Source organism: Thalassophryne amazonica, chromosome 7 (genome assembly GCF_902500255.1).
Source record: "Thalassophryne amazonica chromosome 7, fThaAma1.1, whole genome shotgun sequence".
NCBI lineage: Eukaryota > Metazoa > Chordata > Actinopteri > Batrachoidiformes > Batrachoididae > Thalassophryne > Thalassophryne amazonica.
Genome location: NC_047109.1, coordinates 21,103,121 through 21,130,493, shown reverse-complemented (window position 1 = coordinate 21,130,493; position 27,373 = coordinate 21,103,121). Strand labels below are relative to the sequence as shown.

Below are 27,373 nucleotides of genomic sequence, written 5' to 3'. Positions count from 1 at the left end.
GAAATGCTGAAACACCGATTGGAGATGTGACACCCTGTACTGACGTATTTTTAGGACTGTGATTTGGTTACCTGGAACTTCTCTCCTCTGTGCATCTCTGTGGACCGGAACTCCGGAGAATCAATGAATGAGTTGGTGTAGATGTTGTGAAGAAAATGTCCTCGGTATGATACCTTCATCCTGCCACAGACAATTAAAAGTAAAAAACACTCAGTGTTGAAAGAAAAACAGGGTACAAAACAAACAAAAACATCTGTGGATATGAAGGAAGAAAAAAATGACGGCAAAGAAGACGATGGCCGGCAGTCCATCACAAGCTTCCCTAACTAAAGCCAGAGACTGTATGTATACACTGGACAAACCCTGCATGATGTCACCCAGTGGTTTTCTGAAGACCGTTTTGAAGCCAAAAAATTGCTGCTCTGACATCACCATGTTAACAGTGTTGAACCAGCTTACGTACTGGCAAATCCATAAATAGGTAAAGAGGGTGAGACCTTGCGTGACTTGGGCAGGACCCGAGCCTGAACATGCCCCATCCAAGAGTTAGCAAACAAGCTAGGCTACTAGCTAGCCTTGTGTTTTATTATAGCATAGTTTTTGGTTCTGGGTTGTACTTTTCATAACTGTTTGCATGGGTGTGGGTATTGAAAATGATGACTCTGCTGTTACCTCAGTAATCAAGGATCAACTGGACCTAAAAGTGCTAACGCCGCATACAACATTAAAGAACAAAATTTTCACTCAACAAAAATACTAGAGCACAGATGTCTTAGATGATCTGTTAGGACAATTAAGTGGACAAGTGATATTATTACAGATATCTGTAAATAAAAAAAAGCTCAGAAAGGACTAAGGATGGGTACTGATAAGATTTTCTCGATATCGCTGCCATTATCAATTTCGCTTATTGACCCGATCAAATCCCTTATCAATACTTCTTGTGAATTTTCTGTGTACTAAAAGTAGGCTTTGCAGGTTTTCAATGTCAACAACATTTTATTGAGTCTTAATGTAAATAAATATGAAATTGGACACTGGATCCTTGATTTCTGGACATAAATAAAAATTTATAAAATCTGTAGTTTTTGTCAAAAGCATTTCCTTTCAGATATTAATGACACAAATGTAACTCCATAGACTCTGAGCTGAGCTGTTGCAGCCGGCTGCACGGCACATCAGGATGTAATTCATAAAGAATGCAGGACATCTAATTTTGTGAAAAAAAAAAAAAACAGTTTTGGTCAGTTGTAGTTCTATTTGTATTATAACGTTTGGAAAGAGGTGTCATTTGATTTCAAACGGTGGTTCATTCTGAAGTTATTAATTCAGACCGAAATCTGCGTGGCTCTTTGGAGCTGTGCACTTAGTCCCACAAAACACAGGATATTATTATTATTATTATTATTATTATTATTATTATCATTATTTCCGTTACCTGATGGACAACTTCAGTTTATGCACTGGCTGGCGCTCATGCCAGAGAACCATCGCGTAATACTCCGGTGTGGTACGGAGGACGATTCTTGTTTCTTGACCCCAACAAGACAAATTCCCAGTTCACAACTTTAATCAGTACAAACGTGAGTCACGATTGACATCTTTAAATGGCTTTGAGACGGGTTAATGAAAAAATTGCGGACCAGCTGTTTCTGAAAACCAGCGAAGGACAGAACCAGCGTACAGTGAATCAAAGAGCTGCTTCGTTGCTTCAGGCTTCAAGCAGACCCACTGCAGTCTGCAATCAACATAGAGAAATGATAATTTTCCCTATAAACACCCTCAAATACAACGACGACTCCAGTGTCCGAACTGAAGGACAGATAAGGGAATCGTTAAGTGAAAAGGCTATTGATGTTGGTGGATTGAATCATTTCTTAATGATACTTTAAAGGAACTGGTATTTGATACCCAACCCCAGAAAGGACAACACCACCCACCACAACAACTAACATCCACAGCTCGCAGCCTTTGTGCTCCTGGAGGTCTGAGTCTGCGCTCAGCTCAGCAGCACCACACTAGCTAACTCAAAGTGACTACACCCCTAATTATGCATAACTTTACATCTTAAGACATATTAAACTAAGCACCCCTAAATCACCCCAGTACAGCTGTCATGGAGGGGGAACTAGCGATAGAGACTAAAATGATTTTTTGCATAGCAATGTAAATATGCTTATTTTTCCTCCAAATTTGGCCATTTTAACATGGAATTGGATGGAAACCTGCTTGCTTCTGAAGCCAGCCTCAAGCAACAGGTCAGAAACTGGAACATAACTTTTTCCACACACTTTTCTGTTTCATAAATGTGAAGGTGTGCACTAAAGGTCAATCATTTAAGCTTGTAATGTTGCACTTCTGCTTTAACAAGCATTTAGTGCTAAAGTCCACTGTCCACTCAACCCACTGTTCACTCAACAATCACCTGTTTAGTCATTGCTCCATGAAAACTAACTGTTGTTTTCATGTGAAAATGACTTATGACATTTTTTGAACATCATACTAGACCTCCATTTTTTTTGTCAACATTATGTGTCATTTTTCTCTAACTTCAGTTTTCAGTGAAACTAAACTGAATACCAAATGAAAAATAGAATCTTCCTGAAGTTTAGTCAATGCAACTGGACTTCGGGGTGTAATCTTCCCCTGGTTGACTGATAACCTACATAGTAAAAAATAGAAAACAAGTTACAATTTAAAACTCAACCCTGCCATACAGTCTATGTGCAACAGATGAAACACAAAGGAGGAAATTAATCTGTAAAATGAACCTCTAATTTCTGATTGTAACAACAGTAACAAACACAGCCACCTCTGGTGGATTTAATTATTTATATCACTGGTCTGTTTTTTCTGATTAACAACTCTGAACTGAAATTTGACAGAGTCTAGCAGCGCTGCTCACTTTAACACACACACACACACACACACACACACACACACACACACACACACACACACACACACACACACACACACACACACACACACACACACACACACACACACACACACACACACACACACACACACACACACACACACACACACACAAAGCAAGAGACAGCTGTCATGGCTCTTACTGCCTCAGGAGAGCCAACACATTCTAAAGGGCTCATCCCACCCTATCCACTTTCTGTTTGCGCTACTGCCATCAGGCATTTGGTACAGGGCCATTAAAGCAAGAACAAATAGACTGAAAAACAGTTTCTACCCCACTGCTGTTGGAGCTTTGAATGCCACTGGAACCAAATAGCCAGGTCACATGCCACACTTGAAATAATTGCAATAATTGTTAATGAGATTAGATTACATTAGATTAGATAGAACTTTATTGGTTCCTTGGGAAGACCTCCTCAGGGAAATTTAGGTTCCAGTAGCATTATACAGCAGCACACAGGGTAAGAAGCACACAGAGTATCAAACGTGAAAATAAAAAAGAAAAACAGTTTGCAAATATAAATATAAATACACAATATAAATACCACACATACTGATCAATACTGGGTTTATGGTTACTACTGTTCCTCTCATTCCTGTCCTCTGTCTTCCTGTTACTCCTCCTCCTCATGAGTGAGGAGTTGTACAGTCTGATGGCCTGAGGGACTAAGGAGTTTTTCAGTCTGTTGGTCCTGCACTTGGAAAGGAGCAGTCTGTGGCTGAAGAGTCTCCTCTGGTTGCTGATGACAATGTGCAGAGGGTGACTGGCATTGTCCATAATGTCCAGCGGTTTTTCCAATGTTCTCTTCTCTGCCACTGTCACCAGAGTCCAGCTTCACGCCAACCACAGAGCCAGCCCACCTGATCAGTTTGTCCAGGATGGATGTGTCTTTCTTGGATGTGCTGTCCCCCCCAGCACACCACGGTGTAAAAAAAGTACGCTGGCTACTATGGACTGGTAGAAAATACACAGGAGTTTCCTCAGAAAGTACAGCCCGCTCTGTCCCTTCCTGTACAGGTGGTTGGTATGGTTGTCCAGTCCAGTTTGCTGTCCAGCCATAAGTGCAATATCCTGTTGTGTGTTGGGGGGGTGTGGCTGGACATTTTGGTGTTCTTTTCTTTTCTTTTCTTTGCTCTCCAGGTGGTATGCAAACTGATTTGTCTGTGGAGAAGGTGCTGGCAGAAGAGTCCTTCACCCTCATCAACGTTATGTGCAGCACCTGTGGATGGTGCTCACGTGCAACTTTAAAGACTTTCAGCTGAAGCAGATAATGAGATGGCGTTCTGCATTTAAGTCATGTGTGATTCAAGCAGAATTGCCGGGAACTCGACCTTGTGATGTTCGTTTGTGAGACGCTGAGGACCGCGCCTGGGTTTGACACATCGTGCCTGTGAAGGAGGAAGGGTGAGGGACGCATGCTGTCAGCACACATCAGAGGTGATTAATTGTTTGACTAATTGTTGATAGTAACGTGGTATTTTGTTACGCAGTATATTTGAATTGTGATGAGAATTGTGCAGCTCGCTTCTCACTGCCGTGGCGTGCGGACTGGTGATTCTCCACCTGTTGTGAGAAGCTGCTCATTTACATAAAGCTTAAATACAGACCTGAATGTGTTGCTGATAGTGTGTGCCTTTTGAAGGATATTGGTTGTAGCTGCTGACTTAGCTCACCTTTTCTATCCTTCGCAGAGAGTCGGTTTGTCGTGTCCACCTGGGGGGTGTTTGGCGGAATACGTGGGTCCAGAAGCGCCAGGCTTCGATCCTTTTGGGCGCTGGAGAGCGTGCCAGCCTTCACTCCACCAGACTGACGCATTTTTTGTTCATACACTTTGTTATGCACCAGAGGGTGGAAAAATAAATTGTTTTGTTATTGGAACCGTTTTCTGGTTATTTTAGCGCTGGGTTCCGTCAGACGCAGGTCCGCTCCTCAACCCGCGTCGACACATAACATATCCACTGCCACTATCTACTTTGAACGCCCCTTTTTCATTCTGTAAAATTTTATGTTTATTTTCTTTTCTTCCCCAGACCTTTTAAGTCTGTGTGTAGTTTAATTCAATTTTAATTTGTTTAATTTATATAGTGCCAAATCACAACAAGCAAGCAAGGTCTAACCTTACCCTAGAACAAGCACACAGACGACAGTGGTGAGGAAAAACTCCGTCTGATGATATTGAGGAAGAAACTTCAAGCAGACCAGACTCAGAGGGGTGACCCACTGCTGAGGCCATTCTAACAGTTATAAGGTTTTTACAAAGTTTTACAAAGGTGAAAAAACAGAAAACAGGAAATCAAACATCATGACATAATAACAAAAGAATATGTATTTGATGAGACATCCATGCAGGCAGTTATGCCACAGGCAGGGGTCATCCAGCAGTCTCCACACCAACAGCGGGCCCACTCTCGTGACACCGCCCACCCCAAATACAGTCTTTCAATCTGGCATCCTGTGTTCAGTAGCCATCCCACTATCTGTACCTCCAACAGAAAGAAAGAGAGCAGAATCAGTCTCCCGGAAAAACTACACCTAAGGTAAAATTCATCAGCAGTAAATAGACACGAAAGCACAGAAAATACTAAGGTGATCGCCGTCCGGTAGCCCTAAGCTTCACTAACAGACCCAGAATTTTGATAAAGTTGAGGCTGAGAGCTGTTCCAAATACGTCTTAAGTCTGGACTTGAATGTCTCGACAGAATCAGACTGTTTTAATTCCACAGGGAGATAATTCCACAAAACAGGTGGACAATAAGAGAAGGCTCTGTGACCCGCAGACTTTTTATTCACCCTAGGGACAAAAAGTAGTCCTGCACCCTGACAACGCAGAGCCCGGGCAGGTACGTAGGATTTAATTACGTCAGCTAAGTATGGAGGTGCCAGTCCATGAATGATTTTATAAGTTAAAAGCAGAATTTTAAAATCTAGTGTCACAGAGGCAGGAAGCCAGTGAATAGAACACTGAAGTAGTCCAATCAAGAAGAAACGAATGAATCAGGGTCTCTGCATCGGCTATAGACAGGATGGAACGAATCTTTGCTATATTTCACAGGTGGAAGAAAGCAGTCCTCATAATATCTCTAATGTGGAGGTCAACGCCACCACCTCCCAAAGAAGTTAGGGAGGTAACAGCTTGCATGTTGGACTGGGACGTCAGCGACTCAGGTTTGCTTCCCGATTGCAGCCACGCTCCCGACTGGCACTCTTAACATCAGTGCTGGGGGAGGAGTGACACGTGCCGTGGGCCCTTTTGGAAACAGGCTTCGTGCTTTTCTTGGCTACCCATGTTAAATAAGAAACTCTTCTTCTTCTTAAAGGGCAGTCTGGGTTTACCTGGGTTTAAAATGCAAAGAAGTGACGATGCAATGAAAAATGGACATGTGTTGTGGTTTGGTTATGACCCGGGGATCAAACATGTTGAGGTGGTTGTGCAGACGAGAGAATGGAGCTACGCTGGCTAGGTGTGTAGGCAAAGACTTACCGACACGACCTATTCCATTTGCCTCATCATCTCTTCACCACTGGGAACTGAAAAACTACATTTTTAGCGACTGCTTCGGTGACTGCAGCCAAAAACAAAACAGTACACCATTTTTCCATGTGTAGTGATGCTGCGTTTATGTTACACGACGGCAAGCTGTCCCCGGAAGTGGTCAAATCCCGCGATATCACGCAGGGGTTCAGACGAGACTGCACTGCCCTATTCCACATGTTACATGTAGAAGGTGTATCATTGTAACGAAAGGCAGATAAAATTCCCAAGTACCCTGATATATCATTCCAACCTCAGTGAATAAAGTACAACAGAGTAAAGAACACTTACTTTCCTTTGAGCAGAATGCTCAGGCGCTCGTCCACAGAAGTTTTGTCTTCAGCTGCATAGACTTGTCCTTTCTTCAGAGTCTGAATGGTGCAGAACTGCCCTGTCAACCTCTGAAACATCGCCTCTCGTACATGTAGGGGCTCAAACATCCGCTTGTAGACTGACCTCAGCTCTCTGTCAATCTTAATCTGACAGAAGAGAATGACAATGTAAAAATATGTCAGTGAATAAACAGTTAAGTTCAAGAGCCTGAACATCATTAATGGAGCTGTGGTGAAACTGGAAATGGAGCAGTAAGGAGGGTTGTCAGCCCTTCACACACGCCTCGCCTTTAAAACATTCATCAGATCCTCAGCATCCTCACCTGTTTTGTTTGTTTGCTTATTTACTTAAGCCAGGGGTTTTCAAAGTGTGAGACAGTGAGCCCCCCTCAGAGAACAAATGAATTACTGCGCCCATCCCCGTTTGTGTGTTTCTTTTTATTCTTTTCTATTTCTTTTCTATTCTATTATCCTGTTTCCTGTCCTGGGTGCTATAAAAGGGGGGAGTTCTGTTGTTTTCCTGGCGCTCTTCCTCCTCCGGATGCCAGCGTGGGGAGCGGCCATGTGCACTGGGTCCTGGCTTGGTCCTCTGGCTTATTCTGCTATGCCTTCCTTTCTTTTACTTTCCTTTTATTTTTTTTAAATAAATGCCCTACCAAGGGTTTGAAAAGTCTGTCGCTTCCATGGGTGCCTCACTTTTTGTTGCGGCTTTTGAGCCGGGCCGAAACACATGGGGGCTCGTCTGATTGTGCTTGTTTGGCTGTGACCTACTTTTGAGGAGAGCAGGTGCATCGGCCTTGGGCATGGATGTTCGCAGTAGGCCGCAGTGAGGATGCACGGGAGCGTGTTTGGTGTTCTTTTTTGGACGGCATGGTGTATTTTGACGGACACAACCGAGGAAATATAGGTGAGTGAAGTGTTGCTGTTGGTGCATGAGTATTGAGCTCTGTTTTGTGGCTGTGTCTCCTTGTAAGGTAAGAGGCTTCACTGTTTCAGGCGTGGCCTGTTTGTTTTGTTTTTTTATAGTGTCATGGGGGTGCTGTTGGCATTCACTGTGTTACAGTGTTCTCAGGAGCAGTCCAGGAGAAATGTTTTCTCACTGGTTATATGCTTAATCATCTTGCCGCCAAACCACATGAAGAGTTAGGTAAGTTAGTTAGGTGGAGTTTTGTTAGGTAGGTATAGAAGGGACATGGTTACGTTGGGCGTCATGCTGTGCACATGTTAGCACTTCAATTTGCAGTGTATTGACTCGGTTGGTGTGTGAATTGTTTGGTTACGTGGCGCGTTGTGTGCGCGTAATGGACGCGGAGGTGGAGAGTTTTGTGGCTAATCCCACAAGGGAGAAGCTTAATGTTTTCGTCATAGATAATCTGCTGGCAACTGCGGCTTATTTTGACATTCCAGTTGTAAAACGGGAACAGGAAAAAGTTATCAAACAACAAATTGAAGACGCGCTGGTTGCAAAGGGGTTTTTTTTCCTGCTGCGTCAGTGGTAACCCAGGTGGCAGCTGGGACAGCTGACGCAGATTTGCGTAAATTGGAGTTGCAGTTGGAAATGAAATTGTCATGTCCCGGCCGTTTCCAGGCTTCAGCCCATATGGCCTTTCTTCATTTAGTTCTGTTCCTTTGGCATCAGCCTCGTTTTGTTAATTACCTTTTTCTTCATGTGGGGTTTTTTCCATGTTCTGATTTTTGCTTTGTCACTTTCTTCCTTTGTTACTTTTCACCTCAGTTATGTTTTAGTCTTGTTTTGTTATTGCCTCTTTCTTCACGTTTATTCAATGTTCTCATATTGCTTTGTCACTTTCTTTCTTTGTTACTTTACAGCTATGTTTTAGTTCCATTCTAGTTTATTCACAGTCTGTTTTTATGTTTCAGCATTTAGTGTTTGTTTGCTTATGTTACTGTTCTAAGTAGGTTTATTGTATTATTTCCCATGATTCACTTATCACGTTCCTGTATGCTTTTCAGTTTTGTTCAAGTTAGGGTGGTGTTCTTTGTACTATCTCTTATTGTCATGTTTGTATCTGATCACCTTTCTCTTGCTCCTGCTTGTCAGTCTCTCATTGTTTCCACAGTCTTTTCCGGATCACTGCACTCTCTGTTCCGCACCTGCACTTTGTCCTCTCAGTCAGCCACGCCCCTTCATCTGTCATTCTCTTGCCCATTTGTCACCGCCCTTCTGCATCATTGGCCTCTTAGCTGTCACCTGACCACGCCCCCCTTTCCAGGCCTTTCCTCCTCCACGTGCACCTGTCCCTATTTAACCTGCGTCTGTTCACTTCTTCCCCGCTCGTTCGTTGATTCACTCACTTACCAGCCTCTTGTGTCGTTCTTGTTTTGCCTAGCCTTGTTTTTGGACTCTGTTTTGTGTTCTGGATCCTGTTTTTTGCCTCTGCTCTGACATACCTGTTTGCTCGTGTTTTGACCTTGCTTGTTCTTTGGACCACGTCTTTAGCTTAATCCTTGTCAAGTACTTTTGCTCCGTGGACTACCTTGCTGTTAACGATCCCTAGCCTGAATAAACCACCCTTTAGTCGGGTCTAGTCGGGTGAAACAGAGGGAAGTAAAAAATTCTGTTTTGCATGACAGTGATCAGTTGTGTCACTATTGTCACAAGCACGGGCACATTAAAGCAGATTATGCTCTGCTAAAGTTAAGGATGTCTCCTGTTAAGCCCCAAGGAGTGGGTTTAGCTGCCCCAGTGCGTAACGCTGTGGAACATGAGGTGGAAAACGTGAGCTCTGAACCATGTGACTCATACTTGCCTTTCATTTGTGAGCGGTTTGTCTCATTGGTGGGAGATGATAAAAAGGTGTCAAAATTTTGTGTGACACAGGGGCGTTTGACTCATTTATCCGAGCTGATGTGTTGCCGCTATCTGGGGAGTCGGAGACAGGCACGCGGGTTCCAGTTCGAGGTATGGGTCTTAATGTGCTCTATGTTCCTTTGCATAAAGTGTCGCTTGAGTGTGAACCATTCAGCAGGGATGCAGTTTTGGCTGTTCGTCCTGCACTGCCAGTGGAAGGTGTCTCCGTTATCTTGGGCAATGGTTTGGCTGGTGTGCGTTTGTGGAAGGACGTTGCTCGTCAGCTGTACAGAAGGAGGCGGAGCCAGTTCCTTGTTTGCTTCCTCAGACTGATGAGAGCAGTAAACAGTTCCCCCAGGTGTTCACTGTGTGTGCTGTTACTCGGACTATGGCACGGGATGAGGATATGAGGGAGAGATGTGTATGTACCTCTGTCTGATTTTCCTGTGTCCTTGTCTCGTAGTGAGCTGGTGGCGGAGCAACATGCTGACATGTCTTTAAAAGGCCTCTTTGATCAGGTACGCCCAGCGAGTGAGGTTCTGGATTGCGCATGTGGGTACTTTTTTCAGGATTCATTGTTGGTGAGAAAATGGTTGCCCCATGCGGATATTGTCAGTGATCCTGTGTTTCAAATTGTGGTGCCCAGGAAATTTTGCGCTACTGCTGCTGTTTTAAAGATTGCACATGATGAGTTTGGACACTTTGGGGTGATGAAAATGTATGACCAGGTCCTAAGACATTTTTTGGCCGCGTCTAAAAAGGCCGATTCTTCATATATGAAGACGTCATGTATGCCAGCTCACTGCTAAGCCTAATCAAGTGTGTTGAAGCCAGTTCCATTGAGTCCAATTGTAGTTGAATCCGAACCATTTGAGCATTTCATAATTGATTGCGTCAGGCCTTTACCTCGTTCAAGGTCAGGGTCATTATATTTGCTCACAGTGATGTGTCAAGCTACACGGTATCCGGCAGTTTATCCATTGCGGACGATAACTGCTAGGGCAGTGGTGCGGGCGCTTACTCAGTTTAGTTCTGTGTTTGGTATTCTGAAAGTCATACAGTCGGATCAGGGCAGTAACTTTGCATCTCATCTGTTTGGCCAGGTGTTGCAGTAGCTCAGAATGCGGCATAGCAGAGCGACAGCTTTCCATCCCAAGTCGCAAGGAGCTTTGGAGCATTTTCACCAGTCCTTGAAGTCGCTGTTGCGTGCTTACTGTACTGAGATGGGTGGCGACTGGGAAGAAGGTTTGCCTTGGTTGATGTTGGCTGCTCGTGAAGTCACTCAAGAGAGTTCAGCCCAAATGAGTTGGTCTTCGTACATACAGTGAAAGGCCCTTTGGCTGTAGTGGCAGACAGATTAAAGGAGCCAAACCCACCTAAAAATTTGATAGATTATGTCAATGGGTTCAGACGGCACTTGTATGTTGCAAGGGATTTGATCAAGTTGAAAATGACTGCTGTGCAGAATAAAATGAAGTCTCTGTTTGACAGGCATTCGGAGGTGCATTCGTTTTTGCCTGGTGATCAAGTGTTGGCCCTTTGTCTGGTTATCACGTCACCTTTTCAAGCGAAGTTTAGTGGTCCTTAAACTGTGCTTGAAAAACTTTCTGATCAACATTATTTAATCTCAATGCCTGAATGCAGGAGAAAGCAACACGTGTGTCATGTCAATTTGTTAAAACCTTACTATTCTAGAGAAGTGTCACAGCAAACAGAGGGTGCTGAGGCTTCTGCTGTATGTATGGCAAGTAGATCTATTGGGACGCTTGACAGTTCTGGTACCTTGGACAGCTCACTGCCGCCAATCCGGGGGGGGGGGGGGGGGGGTGTGTGACAGTGAAGCTGGTACTTTGGACAGTGCTCTTACATGGGGGCATCTTAATAACTCAGAAGTTTTGTCAAATTTGGATGTGTTGTTTGGTCATTTGCCTAGGTGTCATGCTGAACAGGTACGTGATTTAATACATCACTTTCCATGTTTGTTTTCAGATATACCGGGGCGTACACATCTTATTGAGCATGATATTGATGTGGGAGATGTTCGGCCGATTAAGCAACGCTTTTACATGCTCAGTTTGGATAAACGCAAGCATCTGGATGCGGAGGTAAAATACATGTTAGAGAATGGCATGGTGGAGCTAAGTGCATCGAGTTGGGTGTCTCCATGTATTTTGGCTCTTAAATCAGATAATACATTTTTGTTCTGATTCCCGTAAGCTTAATGCAGTTACAAAACCAGATTGTTTTCCCTTGCCAAGAATGGATGATTGCATAGACCAGGTGGGTTCTGCTAAATTTGTGAGTAAATTTGATCTTTTGAAGGGCTACTGGCAAGTGCCATTGTCTAAGTGAGGTGTCTGCGTTTATTACTCCGTCAGGTTTGTTTTCTTACACAGTGATGCTGTTTGGACTTAGAAACGTGCCAGCTACGTTCCAAAGGTTGATGAATGCTGTTGTGGGTCATATATCTGGTTGCACGGTGTACTTGGATGACGTGGTGGTTTATTCTGACACCTGGGAAGAACATTTGGAGCACATGGAGCAGCTTTTCACTCGTCTGGCGGGGACGACACTGACCGTCAATCTTGCAAAGTGTGAGTTTGCGAAGGCGACTGTTACCTATTTGGGTCATGTAGTTGGTCAGGGGGAAGTCCTTGCAACTAAAGTTCCAGCCGTCGAGGAATTTCCGGTTCCTAGTACTAAAAAAGAACTTATGCGTTTTCTTGGACTGGTCGGTTATTATCGTTGTTTTTGAAAGAACTTTTCTTCAGTTGTTGTGCCATTAACTAATCTGTTGTGCAAAGATGTTAAATTTGTCCGGTCTTCTCTTTGTCATCAGGCGTTTGAAAGTATGAAGAAGCTCCTCTGTTTAAACATGTCATATGTTTGGCATAACTAACACATTTTAACATAAATAATATTCATTTAACTTCAGGGATGGGTATTGATAAGATTTTAATAGATATCGATGCCATTATTGATTCCGTTATTGATCTGATTCCTTATCGATTCCCTTATCAATACCTCCTGTGAATTTTCTGTGTACTAAAAGTAGGTTTTACAGGTTTTCTATGTCAATAACATTTTATTGAGTCTGAAAATAAATAAATATGAAATTGGTCACTGGATCCTTGATCTCTGGACATAATAAAAATAAACAAAATCTGTAGTTTTTCTCAAAAGATTTCCTTTCAGACATTAATGGCACAAATCTAACTCCATACCTCTGAGCTGAGCTCTTACAGCTGGCTGTGCTGTAAGCAACATCAATTTAATTCATAAAGAACGCGGGACGTCTCAATTTCGGAGGAAAAAAATATTTTAGTCTGTTGTAGTTTGTTGTCTGTGTGTTACGACCCAAAAGGGACACAACATATTCATTGAGACACAGACAGCAGAGGAAAGAGTCAAATAGTCAATTTTATTAATTATTAAGAAATTCTTTGTTCTTCTTGAGTTATTTCAGTTAGATAGACTTCTTTCTTAAGGTTTCACAACAAAACCCTTACCTCCCTGTGTCCCAAAAAAAAAGCCAAAAGTTACAAAAGAAAGTTGGGGCCTGGAAGGCCAGCAAAACAAAAACAGGTGCTGCAGTGGGCCAACCCCATACAGGGCCGTCGAAGCCACTGCAAACACCAAAGTAACAAAAAGGCAAAAACTCCTAAACCCAATAAAAAGAAAAGCGAGAACCGGACAGCCAGTCCCACCAGGCCCAAAAAAGAAGAAAAAGTCCAAAAACATATTACAAAAAATACTCACAGGACAAACTCAAGCCTAAGGCTTGAGGCCTGCATCCTGACAGCCGGCAGCTGTGCGTGCTGACGAGCCACGCCCAGACCCTGGCACAAAGTGAGCTGGAGAAAGTGAGAGAGAGCGAGAGACGCACCCGCAGACAAACCTATTAATAGGCTGACAGAGGGGGCGTTTTCCACAAAAAAATACCCACAAAAATCAATAGACAAAAAAAAAACACAAACATACTTATAACCTAAAAAATAAACCAGAAAAGAAAAAATATAATACAAAAATAAGAATGTAAATAATCACATGCCCAGCACGTAACACCCCCACCCAAAAGACACTGAATAGGATCTTAAAAAAAAAAGAGATCCATTCAGTGAAAAAAAACAAAAAAACAAATCTACAGCCGTGAAAGCGCATCAGCCACCACATTGTCCTTTCCACGTATGTGCTGTACCATAATATTAAAGGCCTGCAGCCGTAAAGCCCAATTCATCAGCCTCCGATTCCTATTACGCATACGGGCCAGGTGTTGTGTGGGCCGCTGAAGAGGAGGTACTGCTGGCCCACCACCACAAGATGGCGCCCTGCTTGAAGTGCGGGCTTCAAGCACGAGAGGGCGTCGGAGCGACCAGGAGTGACAGCTGTCACTCATCATCCGTACCAGCTGTCACTCATCCACTACTCATCACCACCACCATAAAGGCCGGACTGCAACTCCACCTCCCCGCCGAGAAATCAGCTACCAATCAGGTAATTTCTCTGCTGACTCAAATCATTGAGTGATAACCTGAACTTCTTTTGCAGCCGTTATCCTGTGGTGTTCTGCCTTATCTGTGGGATTGGCGTTTGGTGTGATCAGCGATGGCTTCGCCTCACACCCCAAACCAAGATAAGTGGTTAAACAGGAGCTGCACGAGTGTGTGATTGGAGGTGGAGGTTCTCCCTCCTTTACTGAACACTGACTGTGGGAGTACTGAGTGTGCGACCTCACACTCATCTGGACTGTCTCTGTTCTCTGCCAGCAGTACCGGGTCTGACTGCTGAAGACAGCGGCCACCTGGGGCGCAGGGCTTGGCAGCTCCGGTGTTCTTCAGCTCCGTTGGTGGTGGAAGCTGTGTGGATCCGGCTTCTCTCTCGCCAGACGTCTTCTATCGTCGAGCCTGCCCACACGTCACCTGGTGTATGATTGACAGTCACTATATTGTTATTGTCTGTACGTCGTTGTGTGATTCACAACATTAAATTGTTACTTTTTGGCTTATCCATTGTCCGTTCATTAACGCCCCCTGTTGTGGGTCCGTGTCATGACACTTTCACAAAAGGATTTCTCGGCCAGCGTCATGGATCCCGAGGGGCATCAACCATCGCTTGAACAGCCAATGGGAGAGCGAGGTGCACAGGCGCCAGCAGGAGGCGTGTTGGGTGAGCTGCAGCACATCTTAACCGCCTTTACCGCTCGGTTGGACTTAGTTACCGAGCAGAGCAGTGTTCTCAATCGTAGGATGGAGGCTCTCACCGCCCAGGTGGAAGCGCGTGCTCAGGGCGCTGCTGCAGCACCTCCTCCTGCTGACCGTGTGCCAAAAACAGACATTCCGCTGGTCGTTCAACGAACCCCCCCACCTTCCCCTGAAGCATACATAAGCCCTCCGGAGCCGTACGGAGGCTGTGTGGAGACGTGCGCGGACTTCTTGATGCAGTGCTCGCTCGTCTTTTCACAGCGTCCCGTCATGTACGCAGCAGACGCCAGCCGGGTGGCTTATGTGATCAATTTGCTTCGAGGCGAGGCACGCGCCTGGGCTACGGCGCTTTGGGAGCAGAATTCACGGCTCCTAACGGTTTACACTGAGTTTGTGAGGGAGTTCCGACAGGTGTTCGACCACCCTCATAGGGGCGAGACCGCTTCAAGTGTGCTGCTGTCGATACGGCAGGGGCGTCGGAGCGCAGCGAAGTATGCAGTCGACTTCCGCATCGCGGCAGCGCGAGCCGGCTGGAATGCTGTTGCGCTCCGCGCCGCCTTTGTAAACAGACTGTCTCTGGTCCTTAAGGAGCACCTGGTGGCGAAGGACGAGCCGCGGGATTTAGATGGGCTTATCGACCTTGTTATACGGTTAGACAACCGATTATCGGAACACCGACGGGAACGAGACGAGAGGCGTGGCCCGGCACAGGCCGTCCCTCTTCCTCCCGGGTCCGAAAGGAAGCCGACTTCCCCACGCTCCACTGCCAGGGCTCTCCACATGACAACAGCTCCCCCTACTGACGTTGCTATGGAAACGAGCAGGGCCAAAAAACGATCAGATCAGAGACAAAGGAGGCTGATCCGTGGAGAGTGTTTTCTCTGCAGCTCTCCCGAGCACATACAGAGAGAATGCCCCAAACGGTCAAAACAACAGTACTCGTCCTTAGAGACTGGGCTAAGGGTGGGTCACAACACCCACGTGGGGAAACCCCGACGATCTGCACGAATCCCAGTCACGATCCTGAGTGGGGATCTAACCCTTCACGCCCCAGCACTGGTGGACACGGGGTCGGAGGGGAATCTGCTGGATAGCAGATGGGCAAAGGAGGTCGGGCTCCCTCTAGTGGCCTTACCGTCACCATTGTCGGTGCGGGCGCTAGATGGCACCCTTCTTCCACTAATCACACACCAGACACAGCCAGTGACATTGGTGGTGTCTGGGAATCACAGGGAGGAGATTGTGTTTTATGTAACACCTTCTACCTCCCGAGTGATTTTGGGTTTTCCATGGGTATTAAAACACAATCCCCGGATTGATTGGCCGTCTGGGGTTGTGGTTCAGTGGAGCGAAACCTGCCACCGGGAGTGTTTAGGATCATCGGTTCCACCCGGTGTGACAGCTAAGGAGGAGGTTTTAGTCCCCCCCAATCTGGCGGCGGTGCCAGCCGAGTACCACGACCTTGCTGACGTCTTCAGCAAGGATCTGGCACTCACGCTGCCCCCGCACCGTCCGTACGATTGTGCCATTGATTTGATAACGGGCGCTGAGTACCCGTCCAGCAGGCTGTACAACCTCTCACGTCCGGAACGCGAATCAATGGAGACCTACATCCGGGACTCGTTAGCTGCTGGGTTGATCCGGAACTCCACCTCCCCGATGGGTGCTGGTTTCTTTTTTGTGGGCAAGAAGGACGGCGGACTCCGTCCATGCATTGATTACAGAGGGCTGAACGAGATCACGGTTCGCAACCGATACCCGTTACCTCTGTTGGATTCAGTGTTCACGCCCCTGCATGGAGCCCAAATTTTCACGAAATTGGATCTTAGGAATGCTTATCACCTGGTTCGGATCCGGGAGGGAGACGAGTGGAAGACGGCATTTAACAACCCGTTAGGTCACTTTGAGTACCTGGTCATGCCGTTCGGCCTCACCAATGCGCCCGCGACGTTCCAAGCATTGGTTAATGACGTCTTGCGGGACTTCCTGCATCGGTTTGTCTTCGTATATCTAGACGATATACTCATCTTTTCTCCGGATCCTGAGACCCATGTCAAGCATGTACGTCAGGTCCTACAGCGGTTGTTGGACAACCGGCTGTTTGTGAAGGGCGAGAAGTGTGAGTTCCACCGCACTTCTTTGTCCTTCTTGGGGTTCATCATCTCCTCCAACTCCGTCGCCCCTGATCCGGTCAAGGTCGCGGCGGTGAGAGATTGGCCCCAACCAACGAACCGTAGGAAACTATAACAGTTCCTCGGTTTTGCAAATTTCTACCGGAGGTTCATCGAGGGCTACAGTCAGGTAGTTAGCCCCCTGACAGCCCTGACCTCCACAAAAGTCCCTGTAGAAGACTTTTTAGGTCCTTATTTGAACTATGATGAACTATCAAGTGTCCTGATCTGAACTGTATGTCCTCTGGCTGAACTAGCAGGTGTTCAACCCAAAAAAAAGGGCTCTATTAGTCATTCGGTCTGTCAGGGGCTTTCCAAGGCCTCTTAGGTGCTTTCCCGCAGGCCACGTGCAGGGGGCCTCAGGCCAGCTGCACCTGTGGCCGAAGGTCTTTTAAAAAAATCAGTTGTAAATCCTTCAAGTTTTAATGGGAGCATTTGTCACATTGAAATAATGGCCTAACACCTGCTTAGGGTTCACTAGAGGACGCTTCCAATAGAAAACCATGTTTTGGGAATAAAATAAATAAAAAAGTCGAAGGAGGAGCGATGCCCGCGGGTCTCCAATAAATAGATGAGCGCGGTTGTCATATTCAGTCTCTCTAGAGGACTCAGTTTGTATAAGCTCTGTGTCAAAGGCTTAAATAAACTTTAAAACTCTGTGCATTTTATCTTGCTTAAGGCTGAATTATTCCAAAGTGTTGTGTCCTTTTCTAGCAAATCACTTGCAATTAGTTTGTGTTATCTAAAAGAAGACATCCTGAGACGACCAAAAAGAGGACCACGACAGAACTTGGCGAGCCAGCTTCAGGAGGGTCCAGGGGCATTCCGGCAGCCTGGGACGGTCCAGCTCATCCCTCCAGACCGTAAATAACAGTGATCACGACTAAAAGGTAAGCAGAAACCTTTTATAACTTCTGCACGATCTGGAGGAGTGAGTCGGGATTTCCGCCCAAGTTGAGAGGTGATATTTTTAATTGCCTCTTACCCAAAAGAACCTGGACTAAGAAAATTGATAAGAGACTAAAAAAGATAAGATTGAAAATTATCAGGCCTTGTAGATAAAATGCTCAGAAGGTGTGTGTGTACCCGGGAAAAAGAATGTCTGTGTGAGTGAAAGGTCAGGAATGTTCATGAACTCTGGTGCGGAAAAGAGTGCATGGAGAACTAACCTGGATGCTTGGGGAATAATTGGTGTTGAAATTCGTTACTAACGTGCCGGCTGATAGCATGCGCTGTAGGGGTTAATTTAGGGGAGTATACTGACAAATAGATACAAGGTAATACAAGGTTATTTAAAGAGTTTAACAGAGACTGAAGTGAAATAAGTGAGAAAAAGAGTTTAACAGAGAATACGTGCAGAGGAAGCACAAGATAAGCGCCTGAGGGGGCGCAGTAGAAATACCGTACGTGATAAAGAGATTTAAAGAGAAAAGTGCAAAGTAGCACAGCTGACAGTAAGTAAAAGAGCTCAATAAAGGACGTAATTTTTTAAGAAAAGAGAAAAACTATAAAAAAAAAAAAATGAATTAAGAGTTAGTGCAGAATACATGAGAATTAATGAAGCAGAAAATAGTGCAGTAAGGCACCAAATACACGCTTGTGGGGCGTGGGAGAAGAATAAGTAATTAAGTACACAGTAATATGAGTTTTTTTTATAAGAAAAGAAAAAGAGAGTATTTTCAGTGCAAAGGCACATTAAGCTCACGAGGAGCTCAGTAAGTGAAAAAAGTAGAAGAAAGTGCAGAAAGGCACAGGATACGCACGCAAGGCGCGGTAAGGCGTAGAAATAAATGAAATATTGTATGCTCAGAGAGGAGCTTGTGAAAAATAATATATTAAGCACAGGATACGCACGCGAGGCGTGGTAAGGCGTAGAAGTAAATGAAATATTGTACGCTCAAAGAGGGCTTGTTAAAAAATAATATATGAGTTGCTGGCAGCGCCGGAGAAGCTGTCTAACGTGAAGAAGAGATACATACTTAAACAGAACACATTGGTGTTAAGTGAATAAAAAGGTTGTTTAAAGCCGTGGAGTAAAGGGTGGCAGAAGTCTAGATAGAGATATATAGAAAGTTGTTTTTAATAATTTTTGTGTATAAAGCTTTTGAAGATTGGTGTGTGGGAGAGCGGAGAGTAAGCGGGGAGTTGCAGGCAAAGCTGTGAGGGCTTGCAGGCTGGCTGACATACAAGATTAATGTAAAGAGTACGAGGAGGAGGAGACGTTTAGACCCAACAGAAGGACTTGGGAGGTGCATGACAGGCAGAGAGGAAAGTGTGAAACAGAGACAGTGAAGAAAAAGACAGGAGAAGAGACTGCTATGTAAATACAGAGAAGGTAGATATTATTTCAAAGAAAGAAAACTAGAAGGAAAAATAGATAGTCGGGAGCAAAGACATTAGGAAGTGTTAGGGTTGTAAGAGGATTAAATAAATAAAGTTGGTTATAAATCAAAAGAGTTAAAGCTTAGATTATAGTGAAAAAGCTGACAGACTGATCAATGCTTGGGACAGTCGTTGATGGGAGACTTAAGTGATGATGAAATAATACTCCCAGAACATTACATGACTGACGGAGACATCGAAACCCAGGGAATCAGGACACATTTTTGGCTGGAAAGGACCTATTTTGACAGTGTAGGAGCAGAACATTGGCAGGACGAACAAGAGATCAATCAGAAATTATGGTAGATTACTAAGGTAATCAATCTGAAGCAAAAGAAAGAACAATTCCCTCTAATTAATTGGGAGCTGCTGATAAGACGTCTGTGGCATCAGGGTTTAACCCCGTGGCTGGAGCTGCTTTGTGCTGATCCTAATAAAGAAATTAGCATACCATTAAATCATTTAATAACACTGCCAACTGATCCAGGTGAAGAACTGTTTCCTAGGTTGACTCTGACTGTGGTCCCAAGGAAGGTTCGGTGGGAAACAGGTAAATTTTCATATTTAATTAAAGAAAAAGAAGACGGGCATAACAGTTGGAAATTTAATCCTTTTAAGGGTTTAAAATACAAAACAGGTGTTACAGCCGGCAAGTTATTGGTCTGGATCAGGACAGCCCCTGAGGGACTACCAGAGCACCATAGAAACATCTCACATAGTGTTTGTCAGGGTTACATGGGTAACTCTCAAGGTCAAGGTCGGGAAAGTACCCCGCTAGACTTAGTACTAAGAAAATATCCAGGAAAACGCATTAAGGCCAACCAATGTATGAGAAAGTGGCACAAAAGGTCACATGGGGTCAGGCAATGGCCTTTGGAGGGATCATTTGATCCGGTGATGTGTGAAGCAGTTGCGGTAGAAATACAGAAAAAAGAAATTAAAGATCAGCAGAAGAACGTGAATAACAACAAAAAACGCACTGAAGAAAAAGAAGTTTTGGCCTTGTTCAAGCAGGAAGCGCAGAGGCTACAGCAGAAAAGAGAAAAAATGACAGAGGAAAGATCCAAAGACACTAAAGCCAGTGCACCGAGCTGGGAAGCAGAGCCACCCCCATATAAACGTCATGATATGGGAAGGACAGCTGGACAATTTGTATTAGGAACTCGTGAAGAGGACCAAGGCATGGATGTGGAGGGCAAATTCACACTGACACTAAAAGCTCAAGAGCCACAAGGAGACAGGTCCTCGGCCTGTCAAATGGATCATACAAGGTCTCCAAGTCCGGAAGTAAGTGGTTGCTCACCACGACCAGCAGGGGGGGCCACATATAACGGTGACACTGAGGCAAACGAGGATAGAGAGAGAGACCTGAAGGCCCCACCTGCACATCGAGGTCCACTGAAAACCGTCCCCTCCCACCATAAGTCAACCGACTGGACCTTCTCAGGCTATAGAGGCTCCAAAGAGTGGCACAAGAGCTTCTGTGACACACTGGATCTGGCCAGAAGAGATAATGAAGAACTAGCTGAGCAACTTCGGCTAGCGAAGGAAAGAATGCAAAGACATAGGGACGCCGAGGAAATAAGAATATTACAACAATCGACGCCCAATCAAGGAAATCACATTATAGAGCCACCCACCCGGAAGATTTCTGGTGAGGTCGTCATTGAGAGTGCAAAAGAGGCCCGACTCAGGCAAAGACAACAATGTGTAGCCAAAGACATAGCGGCTTTAGAACAGGATATAACCAACTGGATAGACCACCTGGAACCAGTCAGTCGCACTCGATCTGGAAGACAGTATGGAGCCCCCACAGAAGAAGAGGAGGACGAAGACCTCATATGCCCACTGGTGGTCAGGAATGGTCATCATGTGTATACCCCATGGAGCTGGACAGACATGGTGGGGCTGGCCAACAGGCTGCCAGACATCACCCAAGGAGCTGGGAGATGGATAACTGCCTTAGAAGAAGGCACTGCAGGGGTAACCTTGTCTTTAGGTGACATAAAAGCCTTGCTCATGCATGTCATGGGAAAACATGACACTGAAGAATTAGCAGGAAAGGTTGGACTAACACAGATGATGGGCACTAATCAACATGATGAAGTCCCCTTTAATCGCTATAGAAACTCCATGTGGGAAGGACTGAGAAGAAAGTACCCTGAGGTCTTGGATCCCTCTAAATTGGATGATGAGGAGTGGACACCTGAAGAGTGCCCAAAGAAGTTCCTGCACCGATTCCAGAAGAGATGGGCGGAGGAAACAGGAAATGCATGGAACCATTCTCCAGCAACTGAAATCCTGTTTAAAATAACTGTAAAAAAGGCTCTACCAGATGAGGTTCAGAAAGCCCTAGATGGAGTCGTGGGACTATCGAAAATGAATTGGGCTTTATACTCTGAGCATATTTGTCACCATCTTGAAATCTACAAGAAAGAAAAACAAAAAGAAGAAGATGCAGCAAAATCCCTGATGAAAAAATTGGTGCAGATGCAGTTGGGAGAACTAACCAAAGGCAAGAAAGAAAAAACAAAGACCCAGGCACCAATGATGACCCCTGTTCCTTCTGAGCCGGCAAGCACGGGCCTTACGGCAAACACTGCTGCCACCATACAGGCACCTGTGGTAACAGGCACCTGTGGTAACAGCCACACAGAGCCCCCAGGGAGCAGCAGGGAGCACTGCTGCAGGAGAAGTCTCAGCACCAGTGGAGCATCACTATCACTACCATAGCACTGGCACACCCGGGAATGGACCCACCTACAGTCATGGGTGGAGAGGAGTGTTAAAGATTTTGTATATATGTTATCACTGTTAAACATTTGTACCTTTGTCTTCTTTCTCATGAAAATGTTGTTGTGCTGTTTAGCACCTGTCTTAACGTAACCCTGAGAATGTACTTGTTATTCAACCTTGTTTTAGCATGCTGGGGTCAATCTGAACTGGGAATGAAGAGCTGGATGTACTTATTATTATTATACAACTTTGTTTTTGTAGCCGCTAACGACTGGGAGTGAAGCATGATGGGGTCAGGCTGAACTGGGAGCAAAAGAACTGGAGGTTGTTTTGACTGTTGTGATGTGATGCTTGGTGTGAAGAACAGGACACTCCAGGCAGATGCTGAACAGCTGATAACTGCAACAGACGAACGTGCTGACCTTCGACAATAAGAGTAAAAAGAAAGAAACTGTTTTTCCTTACAGCTGCACTTATTGACGTATGTGTTTATGTTACGGGAAGAAACTTGTCTTGCGTCGTCCCCCCCACCCTTAGGACAAGTTTTATGATGTGGTGAGGGCTTCTCTAATAAAAAGAGCGGGAGCACAGGCCAGACTTTAGTGTAGCCTTGGTGTACAGCCTGACTGCACTCCGCGTGAGATAAATTTGACTTTCTGTCTCACTGGTGTTTCTTGACTCTGTTTGTCTTATCAAGGTTTTAAGAATGTTTGGAGGAGAAAATACCCAACAAGGAGAGTCACAGAACTTTCAAGGTCAAAGAGGAGGGTGGCGAAGAGGATCTCGCCAACCTTCATTTGGAAGCAGATTCCAAAACTCAGCTCCCAGGAACAGTCAAGCGGGACCGCCTATGGGACCAACACCCCCAATAGGGGATCAACCCTCTAATGAGTGTTGGAGCTGTGGACAACCTGGACATCGAATGAGAAATTGTCCGGCCCGACCTTGGGTTGGACCCTCTGCCTATTGGCAATAGGGGGGCCTAGAGAAGACAGAGGGGGAAACGGTGGCATTGGCTATTTCGATGATACCTAAGGAAGAGCCAACCGTCACTGTTAATATACAAAACAGAGATTTCCCTTTCATGGTGGATACAGGGGCAACATACTCTTGCATAGGGAAAATGGGCGCTCATCTCCCCCTCTCTGGGTCTGTAATTAAGACCATCGGCTTCTCTGGGAAAACTCAAATAATACCTTTTACACGCCCACTTCCTGTAACGATTGCAGGAAAAACAATTGAAGCACCCCTGTTATACTCACAAAATACACCTGTGAATTTGCTGGGAAGAGACATTTTATGTAAGCTACAAACCCAGGTAGTGTGTACCCATCAAGGACTGCAAATACACTTTCCTAACGAAGCACTCGCCAACATTATGGTGCTTATGGACATGGAAAACAAGGTCCGACCTGTGCAACCCATGGTATACTGGCTGAAGTTACAACCAGAAAATTCAAATCTTCAACTGGAATGGGAAAAATGGAAGCCCTGGGCAGAACAACACTATGAAGCAGTATATACACCTAGTTTACCTTTACATGTCACCCTGATGTTCGATGCCAAACAAGAACAAACTGACTATGCATGCTGCTGGGATGCATTGATGAATCAACGGCTGTTTCACATAACCACCACAGAAATTTATTTAGGCCCCCAAGGGGCCGCAGCTTCTGTCAAGCTAACTTCAGCTGAACAACAATGGTATCAAGTGCCGAATGCCACGCCTCATGTGACCCTTTTAGTCTCAGAAAAGTACGAATCCCATGACCTAGGTCCAATGGTAAAGACAGCCTCAGAAGTTGAAGAATGGCAAAACATGGAAAGTCCACAAGTACATCTGTCAAAAGACCAGCAGTTTATACGAATTAACTTAAAAGTAAATGATGAGGCTATAGCTCAAAAAGTGGAGCTCAATCCTAGACCAGAGGGACAGATGGTGTTATCGGCCCAACAAGAGAAATTGTTAGAGCAAATACCACCAGTGGTGTGGTCCAAAAGCAAAACAGATGTAGGACTAGTAAAAACAGCCTTACCAGTAAAAATAAAAGTAAAACCGGGAGCAAAACTGCCTCACCAAAGGCAGTATCCATTAAAACCTCAGGCTATTGAAGGCATAAAACCAGTAATTAAGGGACTAATGGCAGCTGGAGTTTTAATAAAAACTGCAAGCCCATGCAATACTCCTATCTATCCTGTCCCTAAAAACAATACCAAAGAGTATCGGCTGGTACATGATCTGCGTCCTATCAATGCAATAATAGAAATGGATGCACCTATAGTACCTGATCCGCATACTATACTATCAAGCATCCCTGCTGGAGCAAAATGGTACACAGTAATCGATCTGTGTTCAGCCTATTTCAGTGTGCCTGTGCACCCAGACTCACAACATTTGTTTGCATTCACATTTCTGGGACAACAGCTAACGTATACACGGCTACCTCAGGGACTGAACCTGTCCCCAGCCATCTTTAACAAAGTCCTGGCTGAAGATTTACAACACCTTGACATACCCAGTACATTGGTGCAATATATGGATGATCTCCTTATTGCATCAGAGACTCAAGAACAGTGTGAAAAAGATTCATTAATTGTATTGCATGCATTGGCAGATGGAGGTCATAAAGTAAGTAAGGACAAATTGCAGTTCTGCAAACAACAAGTAGAATACTTGGGAAGACAGTTGTGTTTGACCACGCGATGTATAGCCCCAAGCCAAGTGGAGGCTATAATCAAGGCTCCCAAACCCCAAACAGTGGGACAGATGCTTTCATTCCTTGGGATGGCAGGGTACAGTCGGCCGTGGATTTGTGATTATGCTATAAAAACTGCACCTTTGCGTGCCATGATTAGAGCAGTGGGGCAAACAAGCAATGCAGCTCTCCTCATCTGGACAGATGAGGCAACGGGAGCTTTTGAGGCCCTAAAAACAGACATGCAATCTGCTCCCGCGTTAGGTAACCCAGATTATGGGAAACCTTTCCATTTGTATGTTACTGAAAAAGCTGGATATGCTTGTGCTGTACTAATGCAGGAAACAAATGAAGGAAAACAACCATTGGCCTATTATAGTACAAAGCTTGACAACATTGAAACAGGATTGCCACCATGCTATCAGGGTCTAGCAGCAGCTGCCTTTGCATTTCAAAAAGCATCATCCATAATCATGGGACATGCAGTAACGTTGTATACGTCGCATCAGTTACATGCCCTGCTAACAAGTCAGCGTTTTGTCTTAACACAAGCTAGACGCACTGGATATGAAGTTGTGTTGTCCGTTCCAGAAATAACAATACAACATTGTCACACGGTGAATCCCGCCACCAAATTGACCACACCGTTAGATGGTACTCCACATAACTGTGTGGCAGAGACAGAGAAATTTTTGAGAGCCAGAGAACATTTGTATAATCATGCCATAGATGCAGATCTAACCCTGTTCGTGGACGGCTCATGCTTTCGGGATGCCGCAGGATTGCATGCGGGTATGGGGATTGTTAAACTAAACACGGATGGCGAGACCTTTGAATTACTGGAGTCCCAAGGAATTGATCAGCCTTGTTCAGCCCAACTGGCAGAAATCAAAGCCTTAACTATGGCTTGCCAGATAGCTAAAGATCAACGTGTTAATATCTACACAGACTCAGCCTACGCTTATGGCGTATGTTATGTACATGCAAACATTTGGAAACAAAGGGGATTCCTGAGAGCAGATGGCACCCCTGTCACTCATGGAGAAGCAATTTCCCAACTGTTACAAGCTCTCCAATTACCGTCTGAGGTAGCCATCATTAAATGTGCAGGTCATCAAAAGAATAATAATATCATAGCTCAAGGTAACAACCTAGCAGATGACGCAGCTCGCAAAGGAGCACAAGGGGAAAATATGTTTCCCCTGTTAACCATCCAAGATTGTGCCCCACTGGTTTCACTTGACGCACTGATAGTGGCTCAAAGTAGGGCCAGTGGAGAAGAAAAACGAATGTGGGTTAAACGAGGCGCTATTGAGACACGCAGTCAGGGGCCAGCGGACAAGCTGTGGCGCAGTAGTCATGGACATTTTGTGTTACCCACCAATTTATTACGACATGCAATCATTTGGGCCCACGGACCCGATCATTGTTCGCAAGTCCAAATTATGAACAAACTAAAAGCTGTCTGGTGGTCACCATATATGGCAGCTACAGTGGACCGTTTGTTGAATGAGTGTGAGGTATGTGCACAGTACAATGTCCGGAAATCATTCACAGCCCCTTTAGCCCACATTCCGGTCCCTGATGGGCCATTCAGACATCTTATGATGGATTTCATAGACATGGGAGCTGAAAATCGAGTTAAACGAATGAGATATGTTTTGGTAGTGATATGCAGATTCAGCCGATGGATTGAGGCAGTAGCCTCTGCAAATCAAGACCATAAAACGGTAGCCAAATTCTTGTGCCGAGATGTCTTTCCAAGATTTGGCATTCCAGATACTATCTCATCTGACAACGGTAGGGCTTTTGTAGCCAAGGTTACACAAGAAACATTTAAACAATTGGGTATCAAACAGAAGTTTGGGTGTGTTTACAACCCTCAATCAAATGGGGCGGTGGAACGGGCTAATGGCATTTTAAAGAACAAACTAGCAAAAATCATAGCAGACAGCAATGGCAAACTAACCTGGCTGGATGCGTTGCCGCTTGCTTTATTGTCAATGCGCTCACAAACTAACCGACTAACCCATTTGACACCATTTGAAGCTCTTACAGGTCGGCCGATGCCTATTCCATACCAGAGAGGACCCCACGAAGGACCATCGCTGGAGCAGCTACAAGACGAATGGCATAATTATCTGAGACAGTTAACCCAAATACACAAAACTATCTTTTTGCAGGTCAAAGGTGCTACAGAAGACAGAGAAGCAGAGATTCCACTCGAAAATCAGAGCATCCAGCCTGGTGATCTGGTTTACGTCAAAGTGTTCAAAAAGAAGTGGGACAGGCCCCGCCGAGAAGGTCCTTTTAAAGTTATTCTTGCCTCACGTACAGCAGTCAAAGTAGACGGTAAGGACACTTGGTTTCATTTAAACCACTGCTGTAGGGTTGGTGGCCCAGCGCCCCTGCGGCATCGGCAAGCTCGTCTTGGCAGAGCCGCCGGGCCAAGGGGGGAAGCAAGAGAAGCCAGAGACCCTACAGCAGCACCGAGGGACGGCCACGCCTCCCTGCAGCCAGAAGCAGCACCGAGGGAAGGCCACGCCTCCCTGCAGCCAGGCGAACACCGG

The 27,373-nt window shown here is 45.2% G+C and overlaps 1 protein-coding gene across 2 annotated transcripts in view; it reads right to left on the bottom strand.

The window, feature by feature from the left end:
* Positions 1-27,373, bottom strand: part of LOC117513709 (blood vessel epicardial substance-like) — a 121,328-nt gene that overhangs the window by 21,318 nt on the left and 72,637 nt on the right. For both annotated transcript variants that reach the window (XM_034173952.1, XM_034173950.1), the window contains 2 exons: positions 6,765-6,952; positions 72-180 (listed from right to left, as the gene is read on the bottom strand). In XM_034173952.1, coding sequence (XP_034029843.1) covers positions 72-180; positions 6,765-6,952 — 297 coding nt within the window. The remainder of the gene's footprint in view (positions 1-71; positions 181-6,764; positions 6,953-27,373) is intronic.